We start from the raw sequence: 20,937 nt of genomic DNA, 5'->3' as shown, positions 1-20,937 counted from the left end.
CTCTGAGCTCTTTTTCTTTAGTTTGCCTTTCATCTCTCCCCTCCCGACACCTTCTCCTTGCTCTATCTGTTGTTTGGTCTCCTCTTGTCACTCCACTGCAATCATCTTCACAGGGGGCCTTGTCATCTGTATCTACTCATATCCCACAATCCCTTTTGCTCTGAGCACTACTGCACTTAAATGTCAGGCCTGATGAGCCTGCCACACCCACCTGACACATCAGCTCAGCGCCTGCTAAAAGCTTTTATGGAGTCTGAGCCAGGTGGTTGATATAAATTAAGGAGTTTTTTTTTTTTTTGTCTCTTTCTGCTTCTTCTTCTTTTTTTTTTAAGATTACAGCTCCAAAAGGACAACTTTTGGGAAGAGAAAGAAAAGAGGGAGCGTGAGAGAATAGGTTGTGATGGGTTGCCATCTAGTGGCTCTGACGTGGAGCTACTGCAGAGGAGGACACACACACACACACACACACACACACACACACACACACACACACACACACACACACACACACACACACACGCACAGTCTTGTATTTCTATCCTTGTGGGGACCGTCCATTGACTCCCATTCATGTCTAGCCCCTAACCCTGACCCTTACCCTAACCCTAACCCACACCACAACAAAGCCTAACCCTAAAGAAATGTTTTTGCACTTTTACTTTTTTCAGTAACAACAACATGGTCAAGAAAACACTGTTTCTCCTACTTAGGACCGGAAAAAGGTCCCCACAAGGCACGTCGTTCCACGTTTTGCTATCCTTGTAGGGACATTTGGCCCCGACAAGGATAGAAATACAAGAACACACACACACACACACACACACACACACACACACACACACACACACACACACACACACACACACACACTTACTTCCTTTAAAAAGTCAAAGGTATGTCAGGGTGAAACCTTTTTCTGTATGGCAGATTGGTTGTATGTATACAAGGGAAAGAAGCTGCTGTCATTTTATGTTTTTAAGCTAAAAAAATACTTACATTTGGTCATTTTTAAAGACACATTTGAGTGTAGTTTTCAGCTTTCATACTTTCTTGTATTGTAAGAGGTTTGTGTTATTATATAGCTAGAAAATGTGTTTCAATCTGCAGGATGTATCATACAAAACAAAAAGGTTAAAGATCTGTTAAGTGTCGCCATTTTTACCTCCTATCTTTACTTCTATATTTTAAACTCTGCATTTTAAGGCCTTCAACTTTACATCTTCGGATAATTTCACTGCTCTTGTCTGGTTTGCTTTCTCAATACTGTCTTTAACCATTGGCAATAAAAAAGCAAGAATCTTCCTAAGCTAGTTAGACATCTTTAATGAGATTAGAGCTTGAAACGTCTGCTATATGTTTGTAGTGAGAACTGGATTCTAACATAAAAAGTAACATTTCCAAAGAGGCTGATTGTCATTCATAGATTTCAGTGTATTTTATGATACAATAGATGAATAAATCATTTAAACAAGACCTTGACCCACAGTTTCATAGCTGTGTCATGACATGATAAAGGGGGAAAAAAAACTATACACATCATCAGCACCGTTTTCAGTATCTTTATTTGTAAAACTTTGGCATTTTAGCCAATTATTTCAATGATTGGCCAGTTATCGACAGTATGTACACTCTGGGTAATGGATGCACAATACACAGTAATATGTGCAGTCTCAATATATTTGCTAACACAAAATATACAGTCTTCCTGATTGCTGAGCAATATATATATATATGTATATGTATATACACAATTTAATATATTTCTGTTGGTTTTTCAAAGCAGTATATACAGTCTAAATTAGTAAACAATATGTACAACTTTACCTCCAACTTGTGGTTGTACAACACAATATCTACAACCTTTTCTGCAAACATTGGTGCATTGGCCCTGTCTACACCTGGCAAACACCTGTACAGCGCGACACAGCACATGTGTATCAGCAAACATCTCATGTTCAGTTTTACTGTATCTCTGCTACGGTGCTCATTCCACAAACACACCATTTTGCTGTTTTTCTTCTGATCGTCAGATAGGTGTGTAAATTGTGAAGCTTCCAAATCTACATTCCTACCGTTAAACTGTACAACACCAAGTGCTCCTCACACCCTGTTCAGTCTTACCTCGTATTCAAGATTGCACGCCACGGCGGATACAATCAGGGCAGCAGCAAAAAGACAGTAGCTATACAGAAACTTCTGACACAGGTGGTTCTCAAAACATTTTGGCTTTCAGACACTATTGGCAAACAGAAGCCTACTGACAGCTACTCACAAGCCTGCACGGGACGATGAACTGCAATGCTGACTGGGAAATGCAACATATAGAGATTTGCTATGGTGTGTGTGAGACCTGTACGACGCTTATTGAGTCAAAACTTTCCAGCCAGTGACATTGAGAATTGACAAAATGCAAACTGGAAATCCCTTCACAGATCACTGTTCCTTCTGATCTGACATGTGCGACAGCAATACAATTCACAACAAACATTTTAAAGATTCAAAGGCTGCATTTATGGAAGACAACGATACATGTAACGTACGACAACTTATTAAGCATTATTTATGGACAATAAGACTCAGCGGCATTGTTAAGAAATAATTCCCTTTGGTTGAATATTTACATTTTTAACATGCATAACTGTAGAATTCATAAAATAGGAGGAAACACATGACAGTCTGAGTGGCGCTACCTCATTAAACTACTGTATACATTAAAGCCATGGCTGTGGCAAATGGTGCTAGTATTTGGCTGTCTTTGATTTTTTTTTTTTTTTTTTGGTAAATCTTTTTTACAAACGTACGGATTAAACATACAAATCTAGGTGAATTCATTTCGTGATGTGTGTTTGTGGCACAGAATACAGCTTCATTTTTGGTGTTCTGACCTTCATAGCTGTGTGTAAACAGCAGGAGGTATGACAGATATAAATCAAAGCGTGTGAATATTGCAGTGTTTTTCTACCTGTATGAATACAAAGCGGCAAATATGCATGTGTTGTCGCTCAAACTGAGCATGTAATCCCCACAGAAATAAAAATATCTATCAAGGCCTCTTAAAGTATGAATTGAACCCACTGGAGGGTTTATTTTTAAAGTGTAATACTTGATTTCGTCAATTTAGAGTCAAGTTAGTCGTAAAGGTGGACGTTTTAACTGGTATGTCTAATTTATTCTCAAATTAAATTTGAACTTTAACTGGAGTAAACTTGGGGCGATATTGATGCCGATCCAAATAACCTCTTCACGGTCAAGGATGCACGGCTTGTTTTGTGCTTTTCAGAGAAGCGGGAACCTCATCGCTAACAGTGTGGTGACTGAGACTACTCCTTTTCTTTAGCGTCTGAGGAAACCTCTGGACTCCCCTGTTTCTTCATCCCTCTCCGCTGAGCCAGGCTGGAGGACTGAACCGGCTCCAGGACTGGAGCAGGAGCACAGCGCCTCAGAGCAGAGTAAGTGGCGCACAGCGCCCCCTAGTGGAATAAAAGAGAATACATAAGCGTTCAGAGGGCCTGTAGGGCTGTCCTATTGCTAGTGGCACAGTGCCCTCTAACGGGATCTTCAAGTAGTACAATACATTATAGTCTATCACTTAAAATCTCTTTTTTTCGTTGAAAAAGATGCATCGTTTCAGGAACCGACATGAAAATACCAGGTTATACAAATACAGTAATTCTACATTTAAATTCCATACTTAACATTGTGACTTTAAATAAGCTAGCAGATCTCCATTACTCTAAATATCTGCTGAATACTGTAGGATATCAGGGACGTTGCAATATTAAGAAATGGATTTAATGCATACAATAAGATTAAATAATGTTAGCCCAGTATCTATCCTTCAGGCTTACTTAATTCAATAAACACCTATCAATGTGGAAGTACCAGTAAATATATGCATGGTGTTATAACATTTTTTTCAAACAATAGTCGTTGGTCATTGGAGTCGATTCATTTTATGTCAGTTTGTGTTCTAAAACTGTTTTAACTGTGATTAATGGAACAAAAGAGCAAGGGCGAATAAGTGACCTGAGAGAAATTATACAAACTATCTTCCGTTGGCTGTAAAACCAAATTCAATATGTCTGCCATCGGAAAACAATGCAAAGCAATTTTAAATCAAATGTATAGAAATGTAAACAATATTAATAGTTAAAGAAAAATGATCATATTGAAAAGTGGTCTGACCTTAACAGTGAGTGCATCCTGTCTGGTGAGACTTCTGTCAGAAAGCTGACCTCTGTCCACAATCCACTGGTGACGGAGAACCTGAAGAGCACCGCAAGGAACAGTTACACCTAAAATAGTGTTTCAACAATCAACTTAATACAAGTGTATGTCAATTTATTTCCTTCACACATTTTCTAAATTACTCACAGAGTAATGTACTTTTGAGACATCGTGCTAAATGAAGAATCCTAAAATAAAAAATACATAAAAAAACTTCAGAGTGAAGATATCAGTACCTGTGGGGCAGTCAGACGCTGGTGAGGGTCCACATGGAGCATCTTGATAACAAGGTCCTGTTAATCGTATGGAGACACACACAGGTGACATTAGCACCCTATCACACTCTTTTCGGGGTGCCAGCTACACAACCTGATGCACATCAGAAAACACATTGCTGTAACCTTAGCTGCCTCTGACACGAGGTCCCAGTTCCCTCCTGTGATGACGAATTTCCCGCTGCCAATCTGAGCCAGGATCTCCTCGGCGGTGTCCTGGGGACTGCTGGCGAACGGGCTGAAACTGACCACAGGAACAAACAATCGGATTAGATGCACTTTGTTGTCGGTCCCAGATTGTGACAGAAATCGTTTTTTGGAAGGCGCAATCAATAAAAACACTCTCAGTGGTGAAACCTGAAATAACAGACGCCTTTGAATATGTACTTATTCTGGATGGCATGAATGCCACATGGAGGGGATTTTCCCAGTTCAGGTGGGCTCAGGGCCGGTCAGTGTGGAGCCTGGGCTCTCTGTGTCTAACCCCGTTTCCCCCCCACTGTTTTAAAACTTGTTAGAGGTTCGCTGGTGACTCTAAATTGCCTGCAGGTGTGAATGTGAGTGTGTGTGACCGTTTGTCTGTGGCAGTGTTCTCTACATGGAAGAAGACTGTTGGTGATCTATTTGATGTACTGGCCAGGGGAAAGGGTTTGGCCAAAAACAACTCGTATCTGTAGATCAGATAAAAAGGGTTTGAGGTGGAGCAGTCATCTTGTTGTTCAGATTTATCATGTAGGAGAACTTTATGTTTTAGGATACCATATAGAAGATCTGGATTCTAATCTAATGTCAAAAAGTGCTTTAATTCAGCTTCATTCTCTTTATTACTAAATGCAACTTTTCTTGGAAGTACAATGATATTATTTTTAAAGTTTGAAACAGATGTTAAAACATAAAATGTTGTAGAAAAACCTTTTATTCACAGTTTGGAAGAATGAAAAAAAAGAAAACCAATGTTCAGCATCCACTGCCAAGTACATGAAAGGCAATTACCTATGAACTGCCACGAGAGAAGTACACTGCCTGCTAGTGTCTTTGGTTATTTCACCAGAGGGGTTTATTCAGACATCCACCCGGTGTTTAAAGACATCATTTTTACAGCAGCGGAGGGAGCGCTTTGCAGAAAGTGGCAACATTTAAACACCGGTTTGTCTGCGCTGCTTGTTTTAAGTGCTTTTAAACATTAAACTGACCCAGCGATCATGGTGTAGAGCAGGATCCCCAGGCTCCAGATGTCACAGGCTGCATCGTAGCCCTGCTTCCTCAGGACCTGCACACACACACACACACACACACACACACACACACACACAGAGTAAAAACACTCAGTTAAAAGTCTGTGACGGCTGTTTCATAATACGCGAAAGGCTCATTGTCGTGACTGTGGCGGCTGATCTACCTCAGGAGCCATGAATGTGGCCGTGTAGCAGGGAGTCATCAACAGGCCGTTTTCCGCCCTGAGCTGTTTGGCAAAACCAAAGTCACAAATCCTGATGCTCCCCGGGAGCCCGCCATCATCGGCGTAGCGGATGTTGCTTGGTTTCAGGTCTCGATGCACAACCTGAAGCAGAGGAAGAGGGGATAAACACACACAGACAGCAAACTGTGTGTTATTTCATCACTTCAGCTTTTTTCATGCATCTAAACATTATTTTGAAAGCATACACATAAAGTGAAATATTTCAGACTTTTAAAAAATAATTTAGCTACTAAATCATAAAGATCTTTATCTTAAGATATTTGAATATTTTTATGACTTCTGATTTTTTCCTTGATTCTTCCAAATCGAGGTTTGTGCAGGGAACTTTGCAGGTGAAGTTTCCTCCTTTCTGTCCGTCTTACCCCCTGTGAGTGTAAATACTCCACGGTTTTGGTGAGCGTGCAGATGATGTCTGATGCGTCTCTCTCAGTGAAACTTGGCTGTGTCAGAACTCTGTCCAGCAGCTCCTCGCCCCTCAGTAAGTCTTGGACGAGGAACACACTCTGGCCGTCATCAAACACCTGGAAACACACAGACGTGGGTCAGATCAGACGCACTGCTATGTAGAAGAAAGATGATGGCCGAGACTAAAATTGTCAAAGTTTTACTACTTTAAGACACAAAAAAGACAAAGCTTGACTGTTGCACATTTTATTTTAAAGCATTTATCTCTGTTTGTGTCATACTTACATCCTTTAAACTGACAATATTTGGATGTTGTCCGTATCTCAATAGAATCTCTATTTCCTCTGACGGATCCCTCCTTGCTCTCTCAATGATCTGAAGAAAAACACACATATATTTCAGCCACAGGACTGAAATCCCCAAGATGAAACTACGGGGAGCATCTGTTCTGTTTCTGCATTTCAGTGTATCACTCTTAAGGTTTATTTCATTCACCTTCACTGAGTACTCGACAGCAGTCACCCTGTGCAGACATCTTTTGCAGACAGACGCTCCCGACTGTCCGACTTCTTCTTTCAGCTCGTAGACATCACTGAAGGCCACGTCACCCCGGAGATGCTACAGAAACACACACACACACACACACATATATATATAAGTCAGAATTGGCTATATCTGTGGCGTAATTGCTTTGTTCATCACACAGTTGCAGCAGTAACACAGAAAGTGTCGGTGATTTATCTGGGTGACGTTGAACAAGGTTAGGAACATTAAATAACCAATCTCTTAATTATTCAGTTCATTTATCTGGCAGTTAACTCACGCAGCAGTGATTTATTTACATAGTTAACGAGCCGAGCAGTGTGTGAGTGTATCATTTAATTAGATGTGGAGCTCCGCGAGCTGTTTCCTTGAAAAGGGATTCTCTCTACCTGTGCTATGGGGTTGATGTTCACCTCCTGTCGAGAGGACGCTACCGTGGCGACAGTCGCCTCCTGGCTTTGATTTGTTGCCACGAAGCTGAAGCCACGAAACAACTGGTGTGTGTTTGCGCTGGGAGGGATGCCCGGGGAATCTGATTAAGCAAAGAGACATCAAGAGGAATATTTACACAGCGTTCAGTGGAAATTCTCAAATTGCAGAAAACTTTCAGTTTTGGCCATTAAATAAGAATAAATTCTCTGTCAGATTAAACCTTCAAGTGAGCCTCACACGCTTGACTCCAGACACACTTTTGATATTTTGTTTTATGGACACGAGTTCTAGAATGCTACTTTGAAAAAAATTACACTTTATCAATTATTAATTATAAGGATATCATCTTTAAACATGTCGAACACACACACACACACACACACACACACACACACACACACACACACACACACACACACACACACACACAGAGTTCTGTCTTCATATTTTACTCACCAGTTGGTGTTCTGGAGGTAAACTCGGGGTCAAAATGAAAAGTATCCTCAGGTCTTCCTACAGTAGGCTTGAACGGGGGTCTCACTTCTTTCCTGTACAGCTTCTACATGGAGAGACAATAAAAATGAAGATTGGAAGCACTTTAAGCAACAGATTTTAGCCACAGGCTGAGACATGGTCGTCATCTCAAGTGCAAATTTACAACACTTTTAGTGATCCTAGGACTCATATTTCATGAAAATGAAATCGTTATGAGAGCTGTTGTTTTCTACTTGTTATGGAGATGCCCTGTCTAGAAACAGAGCTAAATAAAATAGCGAGATGTAAATTATGTATGTGGCCGTGTAATGAAAAACAAGTAGAATATGTCATGTAACCTTTAAATGTCTTCTAGTGAAGATGTGGGTATTTTACTCAGCTCATGAGCGTTTAAAGAGAAACAATGATTCAAAACAAAATGCTGGTCTGTAGTAAAAATAAATGAATAAATAAAAATTGGTGGTAATTTTCATTATGACTCAATGTAAATAAAAAAAATCTAATTTACTGAAGTTAAAGCTGGGTGCTTAGAGTGAAGACAGAGAGACCAGATTGTTCTGTTTAAGATGAAAACTTGAACAGCCTTTTGTTATAATCTGAGCAATAACAGTAGAAAGAAGATACATCATAAGAATTAAGCAGTTCTTTTTATTTAGTGTTTTATTACTATGAAGAGGAATTGAGGTCAGCCCTCTACAGCAGTCCTAGTTTATCATATGGCTAAAGTGTATTATGCTCCCTTTTTGAAGCTGGGCCCACTGCGATAGTTTATTTACCTCAATGCAATGCTGTGTGGAGCCTGCAGATGTCAGTCCTGCAGCATGAGTCGTTGCCTTGTCTGTTCACCCTGCAGGGCTTTTTTTGGAATCCCCACAACATTCAGTAATTGACTGAGGCTAAATTCAAAACAGTGTTTTCATGGTGCAGCTGGTACCAGACGCCCTTTATTTTCTATTCAAACTGCATTTAGCATTGTTGCAGAAAGGTTTTATCAGCACTATGAGATATATTTTTAAAAACGTTCTAAATACATCAAAGCATTTTATAAAACTTGAGGGATAACATAGGAAGGCTGCACCTCGGTGCAGTGGTTAGTGCTCTTGCTTCACAGTGAAAAGGTCTGGACTCAATTGCCGGTTGGACGCAAAAGATGGGTGGATAGATAGCTGGATAACAGAGGCAAACTTTAAAAATTTAAGAACCATTCTGCACTACTGAGGACAGATATGTAATTCACACAGTCCACCAGAGAGAGTGAAAGCCCGTCTCCCCACGTTAAGCCAGTGATGCCATCTCTGATGGTGAATCTGTGATGTTTGGCAGGAAGCAGGCAGGTAGTTATGTAGCAGGGAGTTTAGTGAAAGCTGGTGTAAGGTCAGAGATTAGTGGGCATGTAAAGCAGATAATAGTGGGCGGAAATCAGCATCAACTGTTCATGCAATGCAGGCAGATTCCAGCTGCGCAGACATCTGTGAGAAAACTACTTATGTGTATTTTAAGTGATCTGCTAAATTTATAATTCAATATTTTCAAGCTCACACATGCATGCAGAGTAGTAGTGTATGTTTTTATTAATAATTTTCTATTTTTGCAACACAGATTAGGAGAGAAAAAAAAATAGCTGAAAATACACCGTATAGCTTATACAGTAGTTACATAAGTCCATCACTGATGTAACCTAGCTGAGTGGCTTTTAACTGCTCTCTAAAGTATGCGGTGAGCAGCTTTGGCAGCATGCGGCAAAAGCTTTCAGGTTTGCCTGAAACATAATGCGAGTCTCAGAGCATGATTCAGTGATTTTAGACGGGCTACTTTGTGCAAGAGTGCTTACAGTTGAAAGTACGATCCCATTTAAAGCGGCATGCGGGCCAGGAGTGGATGTCAAGGTTAGATGGTGATAATGCAGACGCATCTGCGCATGAGCAAACTTCCTGACGGAGCGGCTGTTACAGATAAGAGGATTAGTCGTAATAAACTTGGGCAAAACAGGCAGAAATGAAAGTTTGAGACTTTGCCACAAAGCGGTATCTCATGCTGAGGATGTTCAATGATTCATAATCGTGGGCAAAACTCTTGAGAAAGCAGAGAGGCCACAGGGTTCTGATGACAGCCAGAGAGATCCGGATGAGCTGATTTTATTCTGTGTTTCATGTCTTTAACGAGGGAAAGGTGGACTGTGTGATATTGTGATACTTAAGTTTAAGAATTTGAATTAATTAGAAGGAATTTTTCACTGGATTGTAAATCTTGAGGCGCATAAATATTAATGCCATTCTGATTGTGATCTTGTGATGCATGATGCAGATGTTTGTGTAACACGAGTGCTTACATCCCAGTCTATTGATGCAAAGAAGCGATGTCTTTTTATTTCTTCTACTCCATCCGGTCCTGCACCTGTTACAGAGATGAAGAAAATATCATTGTAAAAAACTACGCACATTAAAAATAATAAAAAATAATGGTAACACTTTACTTGAAGCCCCCCTTCATAACACATTATAAGTAGTTATAAACACTAATACATGATCACAATGCTTTATAACTCACTGTACAGCACTACACAGCATAGGATTAGGATTAGGGTTAGGGTTAGGGTTAGGGTTAGGTCCTGGCATTGTGATCATCTATGAATGTTTATAACTATAGCTACACGTGTTATAATGGCATTATAATGCTTTATGAATGTACTTATAATGTGTTATGCAGGGGGGCTTCAAGTAAAGTGTTACCAAAATAATAATAATGATAAAGTATAGTATAGAGCAGAATTGAAAAATAGATAAAGGTTGTAGTGGCTGTAAATGTGGTCTGTATTTAATAAACCTATCGTCATGAGGTGGATGGGAACATTTTCCAGTTTCACACACAAATTGGCGGCTGCTGCTGAAACTGGATTGTTTTTGTACTGTACCGAGTCTATTAGCAGGATTCCTCTTGAAGAGCGCTCTCAATAAACTCTGCACTTCAGGACTTAGAAACTGTGGCATTCCCAGTTTGGCCCTGCACAGACGCAACAAAAACACAGGTTCAGAATGTAACATCCACCAGAGAAGTAACAATGAAACTGTATAGGGAGAACTTCACTCTTGCATTACTAGAAATGAAAATTTCTTCATTACTGATTGTGAAACATGAAAAAAAAAAAAAACCTTGCAGTGTTCACAAAAAAGTATATAACGTGTGGTGATGGGCTGAGATTTTGAATAAGTCTTACTTCAGAATGAGCGCCATTGTTTCTTTCCGATCTTTGCCTTGAAATGGTAACGATCCCGTCAACATTTCAAACTGCAGAAACAGAAAAAAGAAATGTGAGGAGATGCCAGGTGACTAACAGCTAGCACATGTTGCCATGTTGCTGTGGAGGCGGTGAAAGTCTGCTCAGATCTTTGAATTTTCCTGTTTTTAGGCCAAAGTAGGAACAATAGGCGTGCATGAATTCCAGCTGCTCCCTTCTGTTGATACAATTTCATACGATTTGCCCTCCTTTGAGGGCTCAGAGACCCTTAAAATGTTTTAATTTTATACATCAAGAATATTCACAGTAAAAGATAATGCACAGCACTTCCACACTACTCACACTAAACCACAGATAATGAAACAGATTTAGAAAACTTTTGTAGATCTGAATTGTTTACTCCTACAAACACTCCTTCACTCTCGAGAGGTAAAGTCTGACTGTCACACTTTTGTGGGTGACAGCAGATCATAAAGCATCTACCAAAGACTCAGGGCCACGTTTATACTGTTTACAAGTAGTAAAGTAGTGACTATTGAAAGTTTGTAACGTACAACCACTGCCTAAAATGGGACAATAACACAGGCTTTGCACACTTTGTTATATTAAAAAAAAAAAAATCAATAAGAAAAAAAATCAACTTGACATTGGACTTTATGCTGAAAACATCTTAAGGGTTTGGTAGTAACTATGCCTCTGATGTGCCCATATTTTAAATCATTACTATTCATCTGCTTGTCTGAAAAGGTTTATTTTAATGTTTTAAAACAATTGCAATCATAATGTATTCTCCATAAAAACAGTTTTTGATGGGAAAATGTGACAGTTCTTCAAAATCAAGCCTACAAAAACACTGAAATGATCCACTTTTTATCTGTTTGTTTTATCGTGAGTTTATTTCCACCAGCAGCCAAGGGCAGACAGGGAGTGACATCCTTCTCTGGTGCTCTGGTGTAGCTACCAGCTGTCAGGGAATATTAACTGCCTTCCCAGTATTAGTAAAATAAGCCACCAGACTAACAAAACAAGCAGGATCCAGCAGATGCCCAATTACTGAAAGTGATGGGGTCTAATCTGCCAGAGATGTTAATTAAACAGCTTTACGGCCAGAAGAACAGCAAATGAAGAAGGCCGCACACACACTGGCATGTTATCTGAGGGCTGATTTCAAACTCACGAAATGCAACAGATTCATGAGCAAATAAAACTCGCAAGTCAGTAAACAGACAGATATACAGAGGATTGAGTATGTGTGCATGTAAAACGTGCAAAGAGACTTAAAAACCAAAATTCTCACCATGAGCACCCCGAACGACCACCAGTCCGCACTTTGTGTATGTCCTCTTCTGTTTACCACCTCTGGAGCCATGTACTCTATTGTTCCACAGAAGGAATATGCTCTTTTATCATTGTCAATGGCTTCCTTGCTCAAACCAAAGTCTGAACAGATAGAGGCGGAAATGGAAAATGTCAGAAGAAAGACGAGTACAGAGAGAAAAATAAAGGCTGTCTGCATGTGGAGGCACTGACCAGTAATTTTAATGTGGCCTTCTTCATCCAGAAGAATACTGAAGGGAAAGGCAACCAAACAGAAACATTAAAATCAACTCAAGGTTTTTTTTTTGATAATACATGTGAAAATAAGGGTAAGTACTTTTCAGGTTTGAGATCCCTGTAGATGATCCCCAAGCTGTGGAGGTGGTCCAAGGCCAGAGCCAACTCTGCAAGGTAAAACTTCACATCCTCCTCTGTAAACATTACCTGAAGCAAAATAAAGACAAGCCGATGCAATAAGTAATTAAAAAATGAAAAAAGAAGAACATTTAAAAGGTCCTCTGAGCAATTAAGTCCATGAACTGATCATATAACATTTTCCAATCGTCATTGTCCACTAAAAGTACCTATGTTGGTGGAAAACAGTCCATTGAAAAAGATTAGTTTAACAGACTGCTTGCTTTTAACATTCACCAAAATGTAAAGAGTTTGAAAAAGCTGCAGTGAAACAGACAAAAACAGATTTGTGCAGCAGCACGAACACAGACTGGTTACCGCCTTCAGGTCTGAGTGAAGAAACAATTAGGTAAACACGTGTCCTTTAAAATTGTCATCCTTTTCAGGCATTTACCGATACCACCTTATGCATTCATATACAATCTATAAATACGATGGAAGTGTATTTACTGGTGTCCTGTGACAGTCTAGGAACATTTTGGTTTTGATTGAGGGAGAGCCAGAAAGCCCATCAGCAGCAGACCTGAGAACCCACCTCCTTAGACAGACGAGTGAAAAGGTCTCCACCGCGGAGGAAGTCCAGGATCAGATAGAGTTTCCCTTCTGTCTGAAAGGCTGACACACACACACACACACACACACACACACACACACACACACACACACACACACACACACACACACACACACACAGTGACTCTGAGATGAGCAGACCACTATTCTATTTTTTTCCATTTGTATAAATTTTATCCTCGTATGAACTCAGCCGTCTTTCAGTGTCTGAAACACCTGTAATACATAAACAGGCAATTTTACATCCACCAATTAGCCTCATGTCTGTGTTTCTGGACTGTGGAAGGAAACCGGAGTACCTGAAGAGAAGCCGTGAACAGAGAGAATTTGCAAATTTCATCCCTCAAAAGTAATACCAAACTGCTTTTTTAAAGGTATAATTTAAGTGATTTATATTTACCATAATGGAGTTTAACTATAAAAGGGTGGTTGACCTCGGCCAGGATGTCTCGTTCCATCTTTGAACGCACTCGATCTCGAACTGAAAGGGAGGCAGACAACACTTTGTTTATTTAGTTGCTTTCAGCTGAAGCTAAGTGTGTGTAAATCTTTAACAACTTCTGCATTTATAGTCATAAGAATTTTACGTTGTGAGATGGAAATGCATTGCCTTCGCTGATGACTGTAAATTGAACCGAACCCACTGCTGCTGGGGTGAAAGCTCCAATAACAGTGTTATTGCGGCATCTGTCTCCTTGACAGGATGAGACAGTAACTCTTTGAATTCCAGGAGTGCAGGTTAAGAGGATTAAAGCTTGCACAAAGAAACGAAATCAGCACATGACATCGCAACCTGCTTTTACAGTACATCCTCGGCTGTAATAATCCCAGTCACAGCAAAATTGTTTATCAGAATCAAAAGTACAAACTAACCTCTTTTACACCAAATCCCCATGAATGTAGGACGCCGAGGAAACCTTCACGTTCACGTTATTTCTTTTCAGTTCCACTATCAAGCTCAAGAAATTACCATATACATTACATCATAAATAGAGATCTTCGTTTCTGTATGAAGCAAAGAAGGATATTTCCATATAGTATGTAAATGTGAAACTTTGCAGCATTTGACAGTTTATTATTTTTTCCGCTTGATTTTCACCATTTTCCATTTTTTTTTCCAGAAGAATCACATATACAGTGTATGAATTACCTTTGAGTGTGGCCTTCTTCAGGACCTTCATGGCATACAGCTGTCCTCGGTCCACTCCTCTTATCTTTCTCACCAGAAACACCTGCAAAATGTTATCAAAATGCACCACTGTCATCTCTTCCTTTATTAAAAACTTTCCAGCCATAGCGTTAGTTCATCACCTAAAAACTCAGATATCAACAGTTGATGTGGGGTTTTAAACACAGCATCCTCTATTATTTACAGTCGGTAGGATAACAAGCAGACCAAATGATGTTTACCACTCTGTTTCTTAGGAGAGCCACATATTTGTTGTTTCGGTGTCACAGACGACAGCTATGATTTAAACGCGCTCCGTCAGATGCAAAACAGGTGCCAATGTGATGAGTGAACATCCTATCCAGGCCAAACTGTGACTTGACCGCATGTGTCTGCCCACAGCCTTGTAAACATCATCCGCCCACCGAGCATCTGCCAGGCTTCCGTGTCTGGCCTGGGCAAACCTGTAATCTACGCAAATGCTGACAAATCAATGGCTCTTTCCTGTTTTAAACGAATAATAGTGATCTGTGAAGGATAAGGAAAGGCAGCTAATCTGCAGATTTAGTGGGAAATAAATGGGCTTTTAATCTGAGGATGATTGATCAGTTTGAGCCCTCAAATTACATTCACATTAGGGCCAAAAGTAAGCAGATACATCACACCCCCATGCTTTTCGTGTTGCCCTTTCACACTGGAAATGTAGCAGTTTCAACCAGCAGATATATTCATTTATTAATCAGTTTATTTGTTTATCACTTTTCTCTCAATATTCACAAAATACTTAACCAGTGTAACACTGGGATGATATGGAAATCTTAAACAATTACAATATGAGGACATCACAGTTTCAGCATCTTCAGATCCTTGTCGTTCTTAAAGCTGTAGCATATGCTCTTGTTGTATACTATAATGCACTTAATGCATGATTTTCTGAGTTTTGTGAGGAGGGACCCTTCCTGTCGGCACAGAGCTCTGACTCAAACCCGGTTCAACAGCTTTGGGATGAATTACAATGCTGAATGCGAGCCAGGCTGTTTTGTCCCACTTCACTGTCTGACCTTAATGCTCTTGTTTTGGAAGAGGAGCAAATTCCTGCAGGGTGGATTCAAAGTCTCCCGTAAAGACGTCTTACGTCACTGGAGGCAGTTGTAGCGGCCACCTTTGTTATCAACAACACGTATTTGTAGAAGTACATGTAGTTGTGCAACAAATTCACACATCTTCCAGATGCAACAGATACACACATGTAACTTAAGAGTCCATGTGAGTGTCAGACCTTGGGGGCAGTTTTTGTTTCGATCACTTTTAGGCTTATCTCTTTAGAGAAATCCACTGTATCTGCATATATTGAGGTATACCGGTATATGCCGATAGGTTTCGTACCTTTCCATAGGAGCCCTGTCCGAGCACCTTCAGCAGCTGGAATTGAGAAGGATCTGCTTTCTCACATCCCTCCTTAACATGGTGGCTGATGTCGATCTCCTTAAGAACGCTGTCATCCTGAAGAAAGAGATACAGAATGGTGACTTGCCGCTTAAAAAAACAGTAAATTGAGCTCAAGTGTAAATGAAAATATCCAGGTAGCTTTAGATGTAAGCACAAGCCTCAAAAATAAATATTTTCTGCTGATAATCATTTTTTAAAGCACACTGAAAGACAGATGACACACTGCGTTATTGGAATGCTCCAGGCTGAGGTCATTGAGGGTGATGCATTGTGGGAGCAGCCTCTTCCCATTCCATTGAGTGTGATCAGTGAAGCGAGTGATCAACTGCCAACCTGAGGCGTAGCTCAGATGGAACAGTATGACAGCATGTTGTAATTCTCTAAAACCGTCGGTGGCATTTTGGCGTTAGGCGCTTAACTCCCCACTTTCAATCAGGTATAAAATGCTCACAGGCCTAGAAAAAAAACCTAGAAAGATTGAAATTACGATGACAATATTTCAAGTCTCAGTCTTCAGTCCACGTAAAGCTAAAAATAGTAACATTGTGCAGAAAGAACATCTTCAGTGATGCTATCTTAAGCAATGGTAAAAACACATCTGTTCTCTTGTTAGTTTCTCCTCACCACAAACATAAAGCAGACTGGAGCACATGAATTTAGGCAATTTGTTTTTCTTTTATTGGTTGTTGCTCTGCTAATGTAAAATAGACAAGATGCCACAAATCAGCTGCAGATCTATACTGATTCATCCTCTCGGTGAATTCAAGAATGGAAACCAGCAACATTGAGCTTGCTTGTAGTTGTCCATGTAATGAATAATCGTATTTATTTGCTCTACATGAGATGCTGATCAGCGTAAGTAACGTTTGAGTATGATTGGCACAGTAGCATTATAATACTGTGATAATTTGGCAATCAATGGAAAGACTTTACTAAGCTGTGTTTGTGGAGAAGCAGTTTTATTATTATATATTTTATATCCTTTTTTTAACCAGGTTAAAAGCATCATTGAGATCCAAAATCTCTTTTCCAAGAGGAACCTGGCCTGGCGGCAGCAGGCAATGACGACTGCTAATTATTATTATTTATTAAACAATATATACGGATGAAAGAGTATTTCCTGCATAGCTATCTCAGTTAATATCAATTAACATTCTCTGAAATAGTTGAGGTAGAAACTACTTCTGTCCACTTATTAATCTAGTAAAGTTTCTGACATGATCTGCACTGTGGTAAAATATATTCTCACTGTGCCTGACAGTCAAGTCGACCCTTGGGACCTCTGTGTTTGAACTTTGCTTGTTTTCCCTGTTGCATGTCAGGGTCCCTGCCTTTTTTTTTTCTTTTCCATATTCAAAAACATGCAAATGAGTCTAATCGGTCACCCTAAATTGGCTGTAGACTTGAATACAAATGCGTGACTCTTTGTGTTTGCCCGATGACGGCCTGTCCGAGGTGCACTGTGCCTTCACACATTGTTAGCTGGGATCAGCTCCAGTTCTCTGAATTCTCTGAGGGAAGGTTCTGGCAAGCATGACTGGCATATTTTAATGGAAATTACAAGTACAAGTCTATTGGTTTCAAGATTTATAAAGTTTTTCTTTCTATTTGCCCAATGTAAATCATCCATCCATCCATCTTTACTGCTATAATGATCCTGATGTCTCAGGGGTCTGGAGCCAATCCTAGTTTACAATGAGCTAAAGGTAAAGATCCATCCAGAAAACCACACACAAGCATGAAGAAGGTTGATTCAGTGAAAGCAATTCATCAGTTTAGCATGAATTCAGAATACATTAGAGAATTGGGACAGGGACAACATGCAGAGGACACACAGAAGACCCCCGAGCCTGGACAATACAGCAGTCCTGAGATCAGTTCCCTTCACATAATTAGAGGGATTCAAACCGGGTTGTCCTCCCTTAACTAGGTTATACTAGGTTAAAACTTTTCACATCATAATTGGTGCCTATTCTATAAGTGGGTGCAACAAATGTTGTGTTTGAGCTTAAATAATTAACATGATTTTAAATCTGTCACTGCTTTGGACTTGTGTCAGCACTGTTTCAGTGTAGTTAAATGTTTGATTTCTGAAAATTAAAAAGAAAAAAATAGAAAAACCAGCATATGTGTCTGTGTTTTGGGTGCAACTGCTTAAAGATAATACCCACTGAAAGTCCAGCCCTTGGGTGGTGAAGCATACTTAGGATTTAACTTTAGATATTGAAACATGACATTCCTGTCCAATTCAATAATTCAATAATTCATCTGACAAAGTTTACCATTCATAATTCATAAATTGGACAATATAGCTCACTGTGTTTCACAATATAATGTGTTATGTGTAACTAAAGAGTCCTAATTTGACTCAGTAGATTCGTTACTGAATATTTGACCAGTAATCAGTCCTTTGCCTCAGAGAGAACTGTGGAAGAAACAGGTTAAGATAAATAAGTAAGGTGTTTTCTGATAGCAATTAAATCACTTTTACAATTACATTTATTGGTGAATGGCTCAAAGTGTATTTATTTAGAGTGATGTAAGTCAGTGAGAAAGGTTGACGGCTGCCATCCCTGTTTACCTCCCTTCACTGGAGGCAGTGACAACTCCACAAAGACAATTAGCCCGTCACACTGCATATAAGCAGATGGCAGCCAGGTAAACAAACTCACATAAACACCCAGAAGGTCAAACAATCACACAAACATTTATGGTGTTCTGAGAGAGTGTGATTTACTACAAAATAAAACCCGGAAGGAAGGCTGTAGGGTGTTTGTTTCTTCAGATCTTTGACATACAGGTAAATGCGTCGCAGACAGCACGCTGCCCCCCCTCCTTTTCTCCCCTGCTGGTTTGTTTGGGCTATAAATAGACCTCCATTGCTGTGGCTGTCCACTGAATCAGTGTCTGTATTCATTTATCTATCAACCTGCCTGCCTCGCAGCTTGTTTGCCTCTTAGCATTCCTGTCTGAATGTATTTTCGTATAACCTGCCTCCATCTTCCTCGTTCCTTCAAAGTGCAGCATGTCCTTGTCCTGCCCATTTTTTTGGGATTCCTGACAGGGTTAGCAACAGCTCTGCATGCAGCAGTGACTCCTGGACCACTCTACACCCTTCCCACACCCTTCCTCATCTGCATGTGCCGCCCATGTGAGCTGGCTGCAGTTTTTGTTTATTTCGTGATGCCTGGTTGGTTTCAGTCACATGAGGCGACTGTACCACATCCTCCCCTCACACATGCACCGTCAGGAATTCCTTCAAGTTGGCACCGCTGAGAAAGCTTGACAAACCTCCAGTTGGCAGAATCCGGCGTTGTTCTTGTTCCTTGCCGCCTTGTTCTTCAGGTAAATAGAAAACCATCTCCGCACTGTGAATTTTCGCGTGCTGGTATCCATGGCAACGAGAAGAGCCGTGCATCTATCCCATAATGATGAACATCTCCCTGCCAGGGGCATCCAAAGGTAGAGACGCAGGAAGAGTGGTTTTATTGGTTATCTACTTGTCCCGCAGTTTCTCCTTGGACTCTTCCTCAGTGCAGTTGCGTCTCTTTAGTTTCCCCATCGCTCGCGCGCGCCGCTGGTCTCTGCTGCATTTCGTGGTGGCCGTCGTCTCTCCCTCCCAACTGCGGCGGCCACCGGTCGGAGTTGTAAAGCGAGCCGCTAATCTGCGCAGCCAGACAGAGGGAGGGCGGCCGGGGCAGGTGCCGCTGGGCTCGGGATTGCCTCGTGTGTTTTGCAGCAAGGCGCGCAGCGTGAGGCTGCAGGGGAGAGGTGACGAATAAATCTGTTCCGCTGAATCAGGAGAGGCGCGCGTGAGCTCCCTCTCCACATCACAGCCTGCGTGCATGTGTGTGTGCCTTCATCCCCTGCTGCCCTGTCTCCCTCCCTCTCTCTCTCTCTTTCTGCAGAACAAGGGATTGTCACCAGTCACATTGCGTACCGGCAAGACCCCTCCCTCGTGCTTTCTACCCCCTGCTCCTGCCTCTCACCTCCCTCCATGTCTCCCGACAGCATACAGCAACAGCTGGTGAGGTCACATGGTGTAACCCAGCTACCTCTCCCTGTCTCCCTCTTCCCCCTGCTCCTTTTCTCATGACATACAGTCAAAAACACTCACAGGCTGAGCAGAAAACCGACAAGTAAAGTCTGAGCAACATCACAGCATAAAAAGACATTGTGGCTCAGATTCAGTGACACTGCATCAGAATTTGCTAAAAGTCTAGAGGATGCCAGTGAATGCTCTGAACAACGCTGACAACAAAAACAAGGACAGGTGGTGCTGGGGAGTGCAGTGTGATCTAGTTGATCACTGTGAGTGTGTGTAGGTATTTGGATCTGTCACATCAGCAGCTTTGCAGAGCTGCAGTGTTACATAACGAGAGAGAGAGAGAGAGAGAGAGAGAGAGAGAGAGAGAGAGAGAGAGAGAGAGAGAGAGAGAGAGAGAGAGAGAGAGAGAGAGAGAGAGGTAGGATAGATGGGTTCAGCTTTATACATGAAAACACAGGATACATGAGCATCACTGCTGTATTGTGGTTAAGTGTCATCATCTAAATGAAGTTGTATTTTTTTTATAAATAATTTGATCGGGTTCTCAGACCAATACTCTGGAGCCTCCCCCTACTGTTTTTTTTTTTTGTGTGTGTTTGACAGGATTTAGAGCACATTTGAATATAACTGGCACATAATTTCAGAACACTTGAAAATATTATCAGATGCGCTTAGTCAATCTGCTGCGTGGAGTTGTGGGAGGGGAATCAGGATTATGGACGGGTGTCTTTGTCCCAGTGGGATTAAGGCTCTGTAAGGAGATCACAACATTAATATTAATACACACTGAGTAGATATGGCCAGATAGGAAGACAGACGGGCTTAAATGTATTGCTATTAATACACTATATTAACTACAGCAAAAACAAAGAAACA

At 40.8% G+C, this 20,937-nt stretch overlaps 1 protein-coding gene across 1 annotated transcript; it reads right to left on the bottom strand.

Moving 5' to 3' along the window:
• Positions 1–1,545: 1,545 nt before the first annotated feature.
• Positions 1,546–19,827, bottom strand: rps6ka2 (ribosomal protein S6 kinase, polypeptide 2). Its single transcript, XM_030090671.1, has 22 exons — positions 19,305–19,827; positions 15,951–16,067; positions 14,547–14,628; positions 13,797–13,877; positions 13,359–13,438; positions 12,747–12,853; positions 12,623–12,660; positions 12,390–12,532; positions 11,072–11,142; positions 10,769–10,857; positions 10,187–10,251; positions 7,819–7,921; positions 7,320–7,462; positions 6,883–7,005; positions 6,673–6,762; positions 6,345–6,503; positions 5,902–6,063; positions 5,696–5,772; positions 4,629–4,746; positions 4,464–4,520; positions 4,186–4,266; positions 1,546–3,470 (listed from the first exon to the last, which is right to left on the bottom strand). Exons 1-22 carry the CDS (start codon positions 19,467–19,469, stop codon positions 3,321–3,323), a joined length of 2,301 nt encoding a protein of 766 aa, XP_029946531.1. The 5' UTR covers positions 19,470–19,827; the 3' UTR covers positions 1,546–3,320.
• Between the last annotated feature and the right edge of the window lie 1,110 nt (positions 19,828–20,937).

This window comes from Salarias fasciatus, chromosome 1, assembly GCF_902148845.1.
Source record: "Salarias fasciatus chromosome 1, fSalaFa1.1, whole genome shotgun sequence".
NCBI classification, from domain to species: domain Eukaryota; kingdom Metazoa; phylum Chordata; class Actinopteri; order Blenniiformes; family Blenniidae; genus Salarias; species Salarias fasciatus.
The sequence above is the reverse complement of the archived record's forward strand: the minus strand, read 5'-3'. Positions and strand labels throughout refer to the sequence as shown.

Coding starts and splice junctions, on each gene's coding strand:
- rps6ka2 (XM_030090671.1), bottom strand. CDS start 19,469: ATGCCCCTGGCAGGGAGATGTTCATCATTATGGGATAGATGCACGGCT. Junction 7,922..10,186: donor TTGCATCAATAGACTGGGAT/GTAAGCACTCGT, acceptor CTCTCCATGTAG/AAGCTGTACAGGAAAGAAGT. Junction 6,064..6,344: donor AGTATTTACACTCACAGGGG/GTAAGACGGACA, acceptor CCTCTGCTTCAG/GTTGTGCATCGAGACCTGAA.